The sequence below is a fragment of the Lipotes vexillifer genome, unplaced genomic scaffold (genome assembly GCF_000442215.2).
Source record: "Lipotes vexillifer unplaced genomic scaffold, Lipotes_vexillifer_v1.1 scaffold1136, whole genome shotgun sequence".
NCBI classification, from domain to species: domain Eukaryota; kingdom Metazoa; phylum Chordata; class Mammalia; order Artiodactyla; family Lipotidae; genus Lipotes; species Lipotes vexillifer.
The window spans coordinates 900,619-917,203 of NW_006769631.1; the positions used below are offsets into that span (position 1 = coordinate 900,619).

Genomic DNA, 16,585 nt, shown 5'->3' on the forward strand with positions numbered 1-16,585 from the left:
GAGTTCCCTGGTGGCACAGTGGTTAAGAATCCGCCTACCAATGCAGGGCACATGGATCCCATTTGACCCCATCTCCCCTGGTCCAGGAAGATCCCACATGCTGCGGAGCAACTAAGCCCGTGTGCCACAACTGCTGAGCCTGCACTTTAGAGCCCACGCTCTAGAGCCCACGAGCCACAACTACTGAGCCCATGTGCCACAACTACTGAAGCCCACACGCCTAGAGCCCGTGCTCCAGAACAAGAGAAGCCACCTCAATGAGAAGCCCATGCACTGCAACAAAGAGTAGCCCCCGCTCGCCGCAACTAGAGAAAGCCCGTGTGCGGCAATGAAGACCCAACACAGCTAAAAATAAATAAATAAAATAAATAAGTTTATTAAAAAACAAAAAAGAATCCACCTGCCAATGCAGGGGGCATAGGTTTGATCCCTGGGCTGGGAAGATCCCACATGCCGTAGAGCAACTAAGCCCGTGCGCCACAACTACTGAGCTTGCACTCTAGAGCCAGAGAGACACAACTACTGAGCCTGTGCACCACAACTACTGAAACCCACGCACTCTAGGGTCCAAGTGTCGCAACTACTGAGCCCATGTGCTGCAACTACTGAAGCCCACACGCCTAGAGCCTGTGCTCTGCAACGAGAGGCCACCACAATGAGAAGCCCGTGTGCTGCAATGAAGAGTAGCCCCCACTCACCACAACGAGAGAAAGCCCACACGCAGCAATGAAGACCCAATGCAGCCAAAAATAATAAAATTAAATTCAATTAAAAAAAAAGAAATGTGAAAGAATTATTTAAGGTTATACCGTTGCCTGAGACACATACAGAAGTTCAATTAATGAATATATTTTGCTGTTAAAATTGCTTTTACAAGCTTTGATATGAACTCTGTATTTGATTTTGTGCTCTACATGATTTATTTTGCAAGTTGGTTAGCTTCAACAAATTTCTTTCCAGTTGAGTATAATACATGGTGCAATTGCTAATGGTTGTTTATTTAGAATTGGGCTTAGAAGTACACAAAATTTAATAATTTTATTTATAAAGGTAGTAATGGGAAGACAATTACATTACCTGAATATAGGAAACCACCTCTAAAACCTAAAAAATTGATACCTTTCTGTTTTTCACACTCACCTGACGCAAAAGCTTCATATCCCTCAGGACAAAGGCAACGTAGAAGAGTGAGGCAAAGCAATTTAAAAAGTTGAACTGCCAAGACAGAAAAGACAGCAGCAATATTTAATACTGCATCACAGTACTTCATGACAACTATAAAAACCGCACTAAGAAACGTAATGAGGGACTTCCGGTCCAGACAAGGTGGCTTGGATGTGTTTCTCCTACTCCCCCTCACTACTCACATCTATGAACTCGAAATATTGCGAGAGGCAACCAAAGGAGAGCTCTGAAAGGTGCTAAGAGGAAGAAGATCAGGTTTGGGACCCCAGGGCTGAAGGAACAACACAGCACCAGCGCATCTTACATCACTACTTTCTTACAAAAGAGAGAGTCCAGGGCTTCCCTGGTGGCGCAGTGGTTGAGAGTCCGCCTGCCGATGCAGGGGGCACGGGCTCGTGCCCCGGTCCGGGAAGATCCCGCGAGCCGCGGGGCGGCTGGGCCCGTGGGCCATGGCCGCTGGGCCTCCGTGTCTGGAGCCTGTGCTCCGCAGCGGGGGAGGCCACGGCAGTGAGAGGCCCGCGTACCGCAAAAAAAAAAAAAAAAAAGAGAGAGGGTCCAAGGCCCAGCATCTCCCACCCCCAACCTAGCAACCCAGGCAGCTGAGAGACACATTCCTGCCCACCCCACTCAGAATAGGAGTCCTGACAACAGGCAAGCCCAGCAGCACTAACAGGGAGACTGACGAGGACCCCCACTAACAATAAGCTGCGAGGGGATGTGCTCTCCTTCCCTTCCGCCCTGCCACTCCCCTGCGCCACGGAGAGATACCGGGTGGGGTGGCCAGGCGGCACCAGAAAGGAGGTCCCTGCCCCAACAAGCAGTCCAGCCCTGGAAGTCTCTCTGTGCCAAGGGACCTGAGATCCCCCCCGCCCCCAAGAGAGACACCTAGCTAGCCGAGGGGCACTAGCAAGAGAGATCAGCCAGAACAACCAGCCTGGCCCGGGCAGCATCTTTGTCACCATGGGCCTGAGACTGCCCTGCCCAGACACATGGTTCAGGGGTAGGGGTGCAGGGAGTGGGGTGGAGATCCCACCACAACAGGTGCCATTTCTTCAAGTAGTTCCCCTGCTCAAGAGCCTGCAATTAATTGCCCCCAGGACTGATGGGTTTCCTTCCTGTCCCCCAGCCGCACGCTGGCTACTTCCTCCTGTGCAGCATCACTTTCCGAGACAAAAGACTGCTCTGAGCACAGTATGAGCACTTCATTAGTGAGGGAAGGGGGAGTCACTGGAGAGAATGAGCAGCAGCACAATGTGGCCACAGGGTAGGGGGAGGTAGGGGGAGGGATGGGGGTGCTGAGTTAAGAGCAGAAGCTGAAAAGCAAAAGCTCGGAAGGCTGAGAAATGCTCTCCGCACAAGACTGAAAAGGAAGGGAGAGACCTAGCACACACAGTGGAGGATGAACAGACTCTAAGGGATGAGTCTCTTTACAAAACAGTCACCTGACATTGTATCTAGCACCATCAGAGAATAATCAAGTCTAACAAATAACTAAATTCTTTAAGACAAATGGAGTGTTTTACCTCTAAGGGCAAAAGCTCCATATTGGGATCTTTTTGAATGAAGCTTTTAATGCATTACACATTCCCCTGCTTGTTTTCTCACACAGAGAACACAGAACAGAGCATCTTTGCTGACTCAGCACCAACATTCTGAATATGAATTATCTTACACGGCTAGAGTGAGGCCTTCGGAGCCTTTTTAGATTTGGATGGCCGCTTGCCCATTTTCTCATGTCCAAATTGCTGAAATTGTTGAATTCTCATTACCTATTTATGAGAGGTTTTCCATTTCCTTCCGGGCTCTTGCCTCTATAAATTTACCTACTTCCAGAAACCTAATCACCTTCCTAATGGTGGTTTTTCATCCTTTAAGGATGGAAAAACGAGATAAATAAGCTTCTCAGAATGGCTTCTACAGCTGGAACAAAGGCTCTTTCTAAGCAAGGGCCTGGGAGTAAAGTACATGGACTGGGTTAAATCAACTCCAGTGGATAGTTCAGAGGACTCTTTATGCACTCTTTCTTGATTCTCAGCTGTGTCACAGACGGCTGAGGTAATCTCCAGATAAACAAGGTGATTTCAGGCTGGTACCTCTTTGTTATTTCTAATAATGGTGGGAACAGGCATAATGTGTGCACTTTTACACAAACAGCAAGCAGGTTACACAGCGCCTTTCCTCCATCCCTTTCCTCCTACTCTTCAAAACATGCTGGGAACCTCTTGGACTTTGGAAATTTCTTAGACAAAATTTTAGAAAAATAATAATTTAATGCTCCATCACTAAAAAGAAGGTGGATAACTGGAAGGATTGTTGAATAATGACACATTCAAACCCAAGTCACCAAAAGGAAAATAATAGAAACATGTCTATAAAGTAGTTTTTTTTAAATAATTGGAAATTGGCTACAATACTAATTTCTACATTTAAAGTCTTATACCATGTGCACATTTGTAATAAGACTGTTGAACGTTCATGTAAACACACATTAATCGATCCCTGCCTACTTGGACAAAGTATATTAACTACCTGATGCCTTAAATCAGAATCAAGCCTTCATATTTATACTCCTAAATATTAAGTACTATGTGTCAGTTTCAAAAGTACAATGGACTTGTATGTAAAAGATCTACTTACCACTAACACTTTCAGAATTAGGTGATTCTGGTAGGCGGATTCCAATCTGTGATTCTCTAAAATATTAAAAAGGAGAGGTAATGTCTCTCAGGTAAGAAAGCAGAATGGGAGCATTGTCATGAAGTAAAGTGAGACTTGTGCTGAGGGCAGAGATGTTCAAAAACAGAGCCTCAGTCAGTAAACGTGCCAGGCTACTGCTTACCACCAAGAACATCAAACAGAAAAGAAACTAAATTTAAGACACATTTTTCAAGATACCGCCAGAGCACGGTGGTCCGAAATTATTTTTTAAATATTACTGCAATAAAGAAATGTAGTAAGTGTTGGCAAATGATCCCACAGATACCAGAAAAAGACCCTGTATCAGCGGTAATAGTAAAACTGAGAACAATCTCTAAAGAGTAGGGCAATAAATAAAGTTTATAAGGATTAACTTAAAAGGAAACTCAAATTTCCACCCTAAGAAAAGGAGACACTGTGCAGGTCCCAAGACAGCAGGGCAAAAGGACAAAAAAGGAAGATTCTGAAGAGAAGTATCACCTTGCACAGAGAGGCAATGTTAGGCTGACCTGGATTTGAACCTCAACTCAGCCACTATCTGACCTTGGGCAAGTCACTTAACCTCCTGACACTCAGCCTCCTTGCCTACAAAACAGGGCTGACACCACCCTCCTCCCAGGGTCACCGTCAGGATTAGAAATACTACCAAACCCCAGCATCAGCTCAAGGAAAGCACTCAATAAATGGTAGCTGTTGTTATAAGACTAATAAAAAGAATTTAAAATACCTTTCTGGTCCATGAAGTTAAGGCCTAGACTTCTTCCTAGGGCTTAATATAGCCTATTTATTTGCTTGAATGAATAAATTAATTAATGAGTGAATGGCCCATCAAGACCTTTTTAAAACCATAACCAAGTTCTTCTTTCACTACAGAGACAGACAAGAACACCTGCCTTCACTGAGTTCAACGGCAGGCCCCACACAACTACACAACTGGTTTTCAGATCCCAGACATAGTACTTTCAGCCAGAGTATTGTGGAGATAATTCAACTGACTTTATCCTTAGCATAAAACACGATATAGTATTAGGAGCACAGGTTGGACTAGCCTGGCTCTACCGTTTGCTGTCTAAGCTTTGTTAATTCTCAGTACCTTTAGCCATAAAACTGTGAAATAACTTCTATTTCATGGTGTCCTGAGCAGGTGAAAATGAGGAACTATGGATAAAGTGCTTAGCAGGGCACCTAGAACATAGTAACTAACAATAAATGAGAGCTGTGAGAACCATGACCTAGAGATCATCAGAGCTCGCAGAGCCAATGACTTTTCCTTATGTCTCTAGAATGAGCCCAGAGCAACACCTATCTTCTTTGCAAGGTAGCGGTTACATGAATCCTATGATCGAAGCAATATTTCTTATAGGCAAATGAGACATAAATTCAAAGCACTGAGTCTTACCCCATGAAGTTAAAAACTCGGCAGCATATCGATAGAGGCGGTTCATGATCTCAATCACGATGGCATAGATGATGCTGGGCACATACAACAAGATACTGGTCCACTCGGACCTGCTGTTTTCGTGTAGATCCAAGGCCCAGGCCTCCATGTCAAAGTAAATCATCATGACAAACAGAGAGAAATAGAGACAGAGGCACACAAACGGCAGGGAGACCAGGTAAATGCGCAACTGTCTCTTGTAGCTGGGGTACAGTGGTTCCTCCCTGCCGGTGACGAAATTGATACCCAGGACCCCGTGATATCCTGGCCGGGGTTCCTCAAACTGTCTCTTCATGACCAGGGTCCCCCACCTGTAGGTCATACTGGCACAGCCGCGCTTCCACACTTCCAGGATCACTGTGGACCAGATCAGGTTGAATGAGGCGAAGACCACATACTTGTCATAGTTTTCCCACACAAACAGGTAGTAAGGTAGCCCAAGGACTGCCACAGGGATTAAGGCAAAAGTGAAATATTCCAAAAATCCAAAGTAAAGAGCGATTGTTTCTCCAAAGTAGCCACGAATTCTATCTACAACGAAAGGGAAAAAAAGGACCTTAAGTCCCGACTGGCAGAGACTTGATTTTTTTTCAGAAATCACTTCAAGTAAAAGCTTACTCACTTTTTTACTTAAGTGGGGATCATTTAAAACCCTTATTTCCCAATCGGTGTGAGATGGTAAATCCATCCTCCATGAAGTACAAAGACCTCGCTTGTCTCTATAGCAATAAGTCTGACACTTCCCCCAGCTCAGGGCTCAGGCCACAGCTGCTGGGGCTGCTTTGGGTCTGCTTCTCTTCACCTTCTCATCTGGTGGATGCCTTCTTCGCAAGGAAAAACTCACCTCGGGCTCATCCTCAATCTCCAAGGTCCTAGTTTAAATTCAGCCGTGGCCAATGAACCAGCTTAATTTGGGGGTTTACTTTGTGCTCCCCACTTTTCTCTCACTTTAATACTAGAGTTACAGAGCTTATTTTCAAAGAAGACTCCTCATCCATAGTATCCTGCCCCCCCCCACTCAAAGCTGTAAACTTTCATCAGTATGTCATGGCAAACTTTTCAATACACTGAAGAAAAACTATTCCAACGCACAAAACAATATCCTACACATTAACTTTTAGAATACATGGAATACATTTATCTATACTTTCCTACAGATAAATGCACTGGGCAGAAGGCCCAAGCAACATCAGCTAGCTAACCCCAAAGAGGTCATGAACACCGTGTCCTTTGCCGGCCACATCTACATGGGTGACTGCCTAGACTGTAAAAGCATCTTACACTGGGACCAAGGTGGGATGCAGGGGGTGAGGGAGGTGTAAGAGTTAGAGTTAGTATTTCTTGGTTAATTACATGAAGTTAAAACATTGTGGTTTTTTTCTTTTTTTTTTAAGATAATGTGTCAGATCAGTCTATGTGGATGGCTTACAGTCAACAGGGATCCTGTTTTCCCCTATCCTTAATTCTTCTACTAACTCAGGAGCATGTTCAAACAGTGGGTATGATGAGGTAACTTCAAATCAGAATCAGGTTAAAAGATAAAAAAAAAAAAGCCACTCATGGTCCTGGGCTCCATATCAGACCACCTCTCTCTTTTGATCTCAGGGGGAAGTTCAAAATTTTCCTGAGCCCCAGCTACTATCTTCAGTCCCAGCACTCCCAGAGGCCTCTAAACCACTACCACACCCATGCTCAGCCTTCACCACCAACTCACTTTTTCCCCCTCACTTTCTAAGTAGTAGCTCCTGGATACAGTCACTCACAAGACCTAGAGGCAATATTTAAGTTTACTGCCACCTAAATGCTAAACAAGGTGAAAAGATGCCCTAAGTGTAACCTAAAATGACTATTAGATCACCTGGAACTATCAAAAACAAACATTTTTCCTTTCAAAGAATACAAGAAAAAATTCAAAATGCAATTTCAAAATTTGACCTTAAAAATGATTTATGTTCACTGTTACAATATTATAATAACTGTTTTCAGAAATGGCAATTAGAAAGAAAATTTGAGAGGAATTCCTTTAAACAAAGTGAAAAAGGCAATGTCCTTTAAAGAAAAACTGATAGTAATGCTTATGGTGAAAACTACCATCTTAAATATAATCCTTTTGCTTAAATGACATAACTGAACCAAAAAAACTTGAACATCCATATAGACAGAAGTTTACACAGAGTAATGTTCAACACACACCAAATAAATTAATGGTTATTCTTCTAAGTGTCTTCAGAGAAAATGCACAGTTCCAGTAATGCACACCAAGATCCTTATAAACTACCTCAAAAGACATTTAGGCCTGCTAGTCTGCCACCAAGAATGAACGCAGCTTGCCCCACTGATTAGCGCTAAAGAAACAGAAATTTTCAAACACAAAATAATCACGGTCAAACTAGATTCTTATAAAGTATGTTCTACAACAAATCTGACACGTAGTCATGAAGGCCACTCTGGATTGCCTGTATCGTTGGTGAAATTTAATAACAGCCTGTAATTCAGTTCATCTAAAATGGTATCAGAAATAAAATAAACAAATAGGTCATGTAACCCCTCTATCCCCCTCACCAATTTTTTGCCAACATGCAGCTGGTGAGCCCTGCCCAGCACAGCGTTAAGTATCTACCCAAGAGGAATACCACCACTGCTGCATCTTCCTCTTCTCTAAGAGAGCAGGCGATGACACATACCTATGGGCTGATACTTTAAGGTAAACCGAGTATACCACGTGTCCTCCAGCTTCTTCAGGGCTTCGTTGTCATGCAGTGGAAACACCTGAATCACGATGCCAGATGTGAGCAGCCTCCTCACTGCGGAAGGAACAGGCGAGACGGGTTTGAGATTGCTCATGATACGCTTCATCAAATGCTACCCAAACTCTCCAGGAAGAGAGGAGGTCTACACAGAGATCAACGCTATCCTGCCTGCTCCCAAGGTGTGTATTCTTCTGTTCTTCAGAATGTAAATATCTTTGCTATTTCCTTTGACTATGAAAGCAATACAAGTCAATGTAAAATTTTATACCTTACAGAAATGCACGGGTTAGAATTTAGAGAGGCCCTTGTTTATTCTCTCCCTTCCACAAAAACATAACCACTGTAAATAGCAATTTAGTGTGTAAGCAGACTTCAAAATATACATCCATAAATATTTATTTTAGAAACAAAAGGGATCATTCTCTACACATCATTCTGTAATCTTCTCATGTAGTAGAAGTATATGATGAATATTTTTCAATGACAATATAAATAGAACATGAATGACCTTTTTCACAGCATCATAATATTCCCTTGTATGAAGTGCTATAATTTAACTAATCCTCTATTGGAAAATACTTGTTTCCTTTTTTCACTATTATAAATAATGTTAAAATTCTTATACATATAACTTTCCCCACCTGTCAACTATTTCCTTGGTACATACACTTAGAAGTAGAATTGCTAGCTCAAAGAGCAGAGCATATGTATGTTAAACTTGGACACATTTTACAAAACAGCCTCTAGAAAAAATTTTACCAATCTGTCCTCTCACTACAGTGAAGGTAAGAGAATGTTCAGTTACTTTCATTGTTACTGATCCTGAGTACTTTCAAAATCATTTTTACCTTTTCTAATCTTCTAACAAAGGCTTACATTCACAAACAGCAAATATCAAAATTAAAAAAGACTTCCAGCTTTCAGCAATCGTTTGGTATGATTTTAACACTTGTGCACATACCTGGGAGATGAGACAAGCTGAGACCTGGGACCCTTTACAGGAGTGTTTGCACCTGGACAAATGTCTCCTCCAGCAACAGAATACGAAGAAATTATAAGGGACTAAAAACTACCTTATGCAGGCCAAGAGCAGTTGGGGCAAATTATGAAAAATAAGATTCAAAAAGGCCACAAACCAACTGCCACTTCTGAGGAGCTGGGAGCAAAAGCAGAGTACTGCACATGCCCCCTGCACACAGCAGCACCAAGAGGCTGGGCAGACAACCTAAGCCACGCCTCCAGCCTGACCCACCAATCCACCCCCAGCCTCACCCTATTTAAGGGACCACCTTGTACCTCCCCCCACCCCCACCCCACAGGAACAAGCAAGGGCACCTGTTACTTGTTTTAGTTCCCTTGAGCTGCAGCATGAGTCCCAGTAAAGCCTTCCCTGAATTTCATCTGGCCTCTTCACAATTTCTATTGATTGAAGGGTCCAAGAACCCAGGTTGGTTACAGAGAGACAAACTTAACCAAAGACAATGTCCCCTAATGATAATAAATGAAAACGGGGCATTCTCTCATCCATAATTATTCAGAATGACTCACTGGATAGACAGGTCTTCAGGTCTTTAAGAGGAAATGTGTTCAGTTCATGGAGGACTCAAATGCATGCCCTGTGCCACATTGGGGGAGACGGAGCACTTTCCACGCAAGTTCCTAGCAGCTGTTTTAATCAGCTCATCTCTTCTGAGAGCTGCCTTCCTTATCTCCTATCTACCTTGTTCCCAAAGACAAGTGATGAGCATATCAGGCAGTAGGCCCTTCAGTGAAGATGGCAAATAAATATCCGCAGCGTGGAAGAGAAACATGATTTAAGTATCTGATGTACAAATACTGCATATAACAAAGAGAGATGGTATTCTCAGGACAGATGCCCTATTATAAAATCTTCAGAGTAATTTAAAAGAAAACCTAACTTCTTAGAAATGAAAAAAGGATAATAAAGAGGAGATATCTGAAACTAACAGTAGGAAAAATTATCAATATTATCACTAGGGGATATTGTCTTTCGTTAAATGTGTTCGTCTCTCTCAGATATGTGCACAAGTGTTAAAATCATACCAAACGACTGCTGAAAGCAGGAAGTTTTTTTTTCTGATTTTGATATCTGCTGATTGTGAATGTAGTCCTTTCTTATCAGATTAGAAAAGATAAAACTGACTTTGAAAATACTCGGGAAAAAGTATGGATCTCAAAAAAAAAAAGGATTCTTAATAGATGGATCTTCTTACAACTATATCTCATGCGTAAGTTATACAGAGGAAAAAAGTCTTAAAAAGCTAGGGTTGGGCTTCCCTGGTGGCGCAGTGGTTGGGAGTCCACCTGCCAATGCAGGGGACACGGGTTTGTGCCCCGGGCCGGCCCAGAATTTCATGAACACCGTTCTAGCACATCCAGCATGCCGCTGAAGTCTTATTCATTGCCCTAGTCTGAGCTACACTGAGAAAACCCTCGGCTTTGCATTCCATCTAGGACCTCCTGCCTGAAGTCACCCTGCCTCCAGGAGAAAGTCGGCTTGTGTTCGGACTAATAACTGAAAAAGGTATATACTCAAAATATCAACAACTAGGGTAAAAAGGTGTATGGTTTAAGTTATATCAGCCTCTGGTGCTGTCAAGTCCATTTTTAATATATTTTTTTAACATCTTTATTGGAGTATAATTGCTTTACAATGTTGTGTTAGTTTCTGCTGTATAACAAAGTGAATCAGCTATACGCATACATATATCCCCATATCCCCTCCCTCTTGCATCTCCCTCCCACCCTCCCTATCCCACCCCTCTAGGTGGTCACAAAGCATCGAGCTGATCTCCCTGTGCTATTTTACATTTGGTAGTGTATATATGTCCATGCCACTCTCTCACTTCATCCCATCTTACCCTTCCCCCTCCCTGTGTCCTCAAGTCCATTGTGTGTGTCTGTGTCTTTATTCCTGTCCTGCCCCTAGGTTCATCAGAACCATTTTTTTTTTAGATTCCATATATGTGTTAGCATACAGTATTTGTTTTTCTCTTTCTGACTTACTTCACTCTGTATGACAGACTCTAGGTCCATCCACCTCACTACAAATAACTTAATTTCGTTTCTTTTTATGGCTGAGTAATATTCCATTGTACATATGTGCCACATCTTCTTTATCCATTCATCTGTCAATGGACACTTACGGTGCTTCCGTGTCCTGGCTATTGTAAATAGTGCTGCAATGAACATTGTGGTATGTGACTTATTCTAAAGTGTTTCAGTGGGGTTTTTTGCAGCTAACATGAGTGAAAGTCAATCACCCACACCGGTTCTGATTCTTAGCTCTTACTTAGGGATGCAGAGCTGTACCTTATTCTTTCTTCTATTACTATCCTTTTCAACTACTGTATCAAGTTTCTGAACTTTGAACTGACTTATAACATCTAAATTATTATTCTACTATTTCTAAGCTCTTTTTAAAGAAATGACTCCATTCTGCTATAGAAAACTTTCCAGACAAGCATAAAAAGCCACTTGTATACCTCTAAAAATAAGGCTGTAAATTGAGGGACTCAGAAAGAATATAATACACAAGTCCTAAATTACTGGGCTTCTCTTCACCATCAATGCCAAAAGCATGGTTCTGGTTTCAGCTTCTAAAAATAGAGGTGTTTTTTTTTTTTCCAATCCCTCGACTTTCTCATGTCAGTGAAGCATGTAATTAACCTGAGCCTTACCTTCAAAGGAAAATATGATGCTGTGCAGGCCTATTTAAAGAAAGGAACAATTCAAACCAAGATTCCTTCCTTTAAGAATGCTGAATGATCTGCTGTCAAGAACTAGGGTTATAACTATTACAGCCATTTAATACTTAGCAAAACTAACCAAAATCTAATTTAAGGGAGAGTAGCCTGGCTGTGAGTAGGACCCTCTAAATTAAATAATGCAACCAACACAGTCTGTTTAACATGACGTAAAAGTAAAAGCACAGGGCTTCCCTGGTGGCGCAGTGGTTGAGAGTCCGCCTGCCGATGCAGGGGACACGGGTTCATGCCCCTGTCCGGGAAGATCCCACATGCCGCACAGCGGCTGGGTCCGTGAGCCATGGCTGCTGAGCCTGCGCGTCCGGAGCCTGTTTTCCGCAACGGGAGACGCCACAACAGTGAGAGGCCCGCGTACCACAAAAAAAAAAAAAGTAAAAGCACACATCCCTCCCACAACTCCTTCCGGCGTTTCTGTGCAGCAGGGAGGGGCGGGTCATGCTGCCTCCAATCCAGCAGAGGGGTGATCAGCTCCGACTGGGAGTGGAGGCCACACAGTGAAGACAGAGTCCCTCTGCCCCTGCAGCCGCTGCTGTGGCCAGCACCCCGCCCCAGGGCCCGCCTGCATCTAGCTCTCAGCTGTGAACAGACCAATCTTGTCTTAAAGAGGAAAAAACTGCTTCTCAGGGATACCTGTGTTTTCAAAATACATTTTCATATTCCTGCATTGTTTTCATCCCTACTTAACATAAAAACTGCAAGTATGTACGTGGCAAAACACAGCGTGTGTGGAGATACACAGATATAGATATATAGATATATGGTGCTGTACCCGGCACTAGACACATACACACACATACATACATCGATGGTTTCACTGTCTCATACACAAGCCTGCTACATGATATTTACTTGACATCCACTCTATTATTCTCATATGGTCAATAAAGAATTTTAGAAGACATATTATATCTGATCACTCTAAAAATCTAACCATTTGTATACAGAAGATATTCAGAAGTAGTTACTGTAATGTTCTAAAAGAGTAACAATATAATATTAAAGACCTACCATGAGACTGCCGTATCCCATCAATCAAAACATCAGAATCATCTGATAGACACTTTGAGACAGAGCTTTTACCTAAGCTAAATAATATCCCTTAGGATAAATTTAATACATAAGAAATTCTCTGCTCCCTCAACTCCTCTTTCCAAAGAAAATCTTTCGTTAGGTTATTTGCATGACTATTAACTATTAGGAATCAACAGGCAAAGGCAGTCTGAGGTTATGAAGAGATCATAGCTCACACAGAAAACTGGAAAGGAGATGCCCCTCAAGATGAGCGCTGATGACTAAGACACACGTATAACCAATTCCTAGTTCTCCATGTGTTTGCTGTTTGATGGAAGAGGGGAGGCCTGAAATGCAGAGCTCACAGCACCGTCAAGTGCTCTTAGCTCGTGTTTACAACCACGCAAGCTGCTCTCTACTTAATGAAAGCTTTCCATCAAAACACAACATTATGACAAATAAAATTATAATCATTGCGTGTAAAATTAACTTAAACCTAAGATAAAGGAGAGTGTCTCTCATGAAAGCCCTGGCCAGCTCCATTTCTATGGATTAACTTCATGAAAATCTAGGATTTTAAATTACTCTAAGTTTCATTCATTCGAAAATCTGCACTCTGAAAATAGTTCACACTTTATGCGTATACCATTCCTTCTTCAACCAAATATTATGATCACACTTTCAAAGACACAGAGGAAGAGAATAATGCAGAATTTCAAAATCCAGACTTCTACAACTTTAATTTGATTCTTATCTCAGATGGCATACAAAATTTCAAACGATCCCGACGGAGATGATTTTATTGTTTTCATACTTATTGCAAAAAAGAAAGAGAGAAGAAAGGGAGGGAGGAGGGATCCTTGATTACAAAAGCCTCATCCTGCCCACAAGGAAGTTATTTCTATTACGGCTTCAGGACGCCAGACTGGCTACCTACACACCAAAGAGAAATCCATTTACATATTTTCGGCATGGTCTTCGTTCAGTGAAAATGTCTTTGAAGCAACTAGGAGCACTTGGGAAACTGCTGCTTCTGAGTCCCATCTGATGAAAGTGTACACTCACTCTTTAACAGGTGGAAGCAGTGATTTCCACCTGATGGTCTGATTAACGTGATGAACAAGAAGAAACGAGATGCTCACATTAACAACTAGGACAGTGCCTTAGTTGGCTTAGCCTTTTAACTGATACAGGGCACAGCTGTGTCTGAAAACATGCCCTCCCACTAAGAGATTAAAAAAAGATTTGAAATTTTGGAATGGCACCAAACAATGGCCTAAAAACAGAACGTGTAACTCCTGGTAACAAATGGTGGCAGAAAGACACCCCTACCCTGTTCTTGTTCATGACGCCAAATTAAAAACAACAATGTAAACAAGAAGCATAAAAGGAAACCCTACCTTTGATGAAAGTAGCACAAAAGAAAACAAAACAAACGATAAACTGAAATCACAAACTTTGAAAAGTGGCCTTAAAAGTCAGCCCAGGGTAAGCTAAGAGCACCCATGCCCCTGCAAACCAGGGCCAGCAGGCAGAGGGCAGGGCACTCCTGGACACTGAGGGGTAGGAAACCACCATCCCCTTGCCCAGAATGAAGGCAAAGGGGACGCCTGGCAGACCCCTGAAGTGTGTCTGCTCCCTGCCGGGCACCACAGCCAGACAAGAGACGCAAGGCTGGAGGAAGGAAAGCGTGGGTCTGCCGTCTTGGGAAAAGAGCTGCCTGCTGGAACCCAGGGATGGAGGTGAGCAGCTCAGGAGCTGTGGGTCTTTGCTGGCCAAAGACAGACCTAAAGGCCAAACCCAGCAAAAACTCCTGATAAGAAACAGGGCTCCATGGAGGCTCTAAGACGACTCAAGGAGAGCACACTGCCAGGCAAAATCAACCTCCTGACCACCACAGTTCCCGAATGGAGGCCCCCAACATCGCCTCTCCCCAACACACACAATTCCTCCCAAAATAGCTGGTCTGAAAAAAACAGGGACTCATTAAAAAATAAGTAAACACCACAAAGAAACTGGCATAGAACTATGCAAGAATACAAGGGAAAAAGGAAGACTATTTAAAAAAAAAGGCAGAGAAGAAACATAGCAAAAATTTACAGCATAAAGCAATGAAAAATTATGGAATTCTTCAAGGAATTAAAGAAATTGAAGCAAGCCACATCTCTGAAATTAAAACTAGAGGAAGACCTACCAGAGCTGAAGGTGGGAGCTTAGAAAAGTGAAGTAAGAGAAAAATAAAACTACTATAGATACAAAGTCAATAAAAGCTACTGAAAAAGGGAAAACTGAATAAAGCCAGAAAATGGTGAAGAAGACTAAGAAAATTACATAAAAACTTTAAAATATTTCAGAGAATATGTAAGATTCACATATATATAATTGGCATACCTAAAGACAAGAAGAGAGAAAATACAGCCAAGGAAATCTTCAAGGGTAACTGAAGAAAATGTTTCTGAAATCATGGTAATCTTTAATCCACAAATTGAAAGAACATATGTCCAAAAACAACCTGCTACAGAATAATTAATATCAAGACATATGCAGATAACTGGAAAGGCAGACAAACAGGAATGATGAGTACCTGCACTCAGATTTCCAGACACCTCCTAAAAGCCATACAGGTCAACAAGGTAAAGCAAGCAAAAACATCCGTAATACATATCTACAGTATAACTCAGAGACAGGGGAGACTACAAAATGCAGTTTACATATAAGTCAGGCAGTAAATAAAGAACCAACACACTCTTAGTTCCTGAGTGTATGTGGGACATTTTCCAAGACAGACCGTATGTTAGGTCATAAATTAAGCCTCACAGGTTTAAAAAGATATAAATCATAAAAAGTATCCTCTGACCACAACGAGATGAAGTTAGAAATCAATAACAGAAGGAAAACTGGGGAATTCACAAATGTTTGGAAATTAAACAACACATTCTTAAACAACCAGTGGGTCAAGGAAGAAACCACAGGGGAAATTAGAAAATACTTAGAAATGAATGAAAACAAAACACAGCATACCAAAACTTATGGGACACAGAGAAAGCAAGGTTAAGGGGGGAATTGATAGCTATACATGCTGATATTTAAAAACGAGAAAGACCTCAAATAACAACCTAACTTTACTATTAAGGAACTAGAAAAAGAAGAACAATCTAAACCCAAAGCTAGCAGAAGGAAGCAAATAAAAAAGATTGGAGCAGACATAAACAAAATAGAGAATAGAAAGATAATAGAGAAAATTAAAGAAAACTAAAGTTGGTTCTTTGAAAAGATCAACAAAATGGACAAATCTGGGGGCTTCCTTGGTGGCACAGTGGTTAAGAATCCACCTGCCAATGCAGGGGACACAGGTTCAATCCCTGGCCCGGGAAGGTCCCACATGCTGTGGAGTAGCTGGGCCTGTGCGCCACAACTACTGAGCCTGCGAGCCACAGCTGCTGAGCCCGCGCACCACAACTGCTAAAGCCCACGTGCCTGGAGCCCAAGCTCTGCAGCAGGAGAGGCCGTGACAATGATAGGCCCGTGCACCACAGCGGGGAGTAGCCCACACTCGCCGCAACTACAGAAAGCCCACGCACAGCAACAAAGACCCAACACAGCCAAAAAAAAAATTGACAAATCTTTAACTGATGAACTGAGGAAAAAAGACAGAAGACATAACTTACTATGATCAGAAATGAAAATGGGGACATTACTTCTGATTCTAAAGAAAT

The 16,585-nt window shown here is 42.3% G+C and overlaps 1 protein-coding gene across 1 annotated transcript in view; it reads right to left on the reverse strand.

Moving 5' to 3' along the window:
• The window catches only part of ANO10 (anoctamin 10), a 59,735-nt gene that overhangs the window by 30,911 nt on the left and 12,239 nt on the right, over window positions 1-16,585 (reverse strand). Inside the window, exons 4-7 of the mRNA XM_007445703.1 lie at window positions 8,005-8,124; window positions 5,282-5,851; window positions 3,823-3,878; window positions 1,141-1,215 (exon numbers count right to left, since the gene is read on the reverse strand). Coding sequence (XP_007445765.1) covers window positions 1,141-1,215; window positions 3,823-3,878; window positions 5,282-5,851; window positions 8,005-8,124 — 821 coding nt within the window. The remainder of the gene's footprint in view (window positions 1-1,140; window positions 1,216-3,822; window positions 3,879-5,281; window positions 5,852-8,004; window positions 8,125-16,585) is intronic.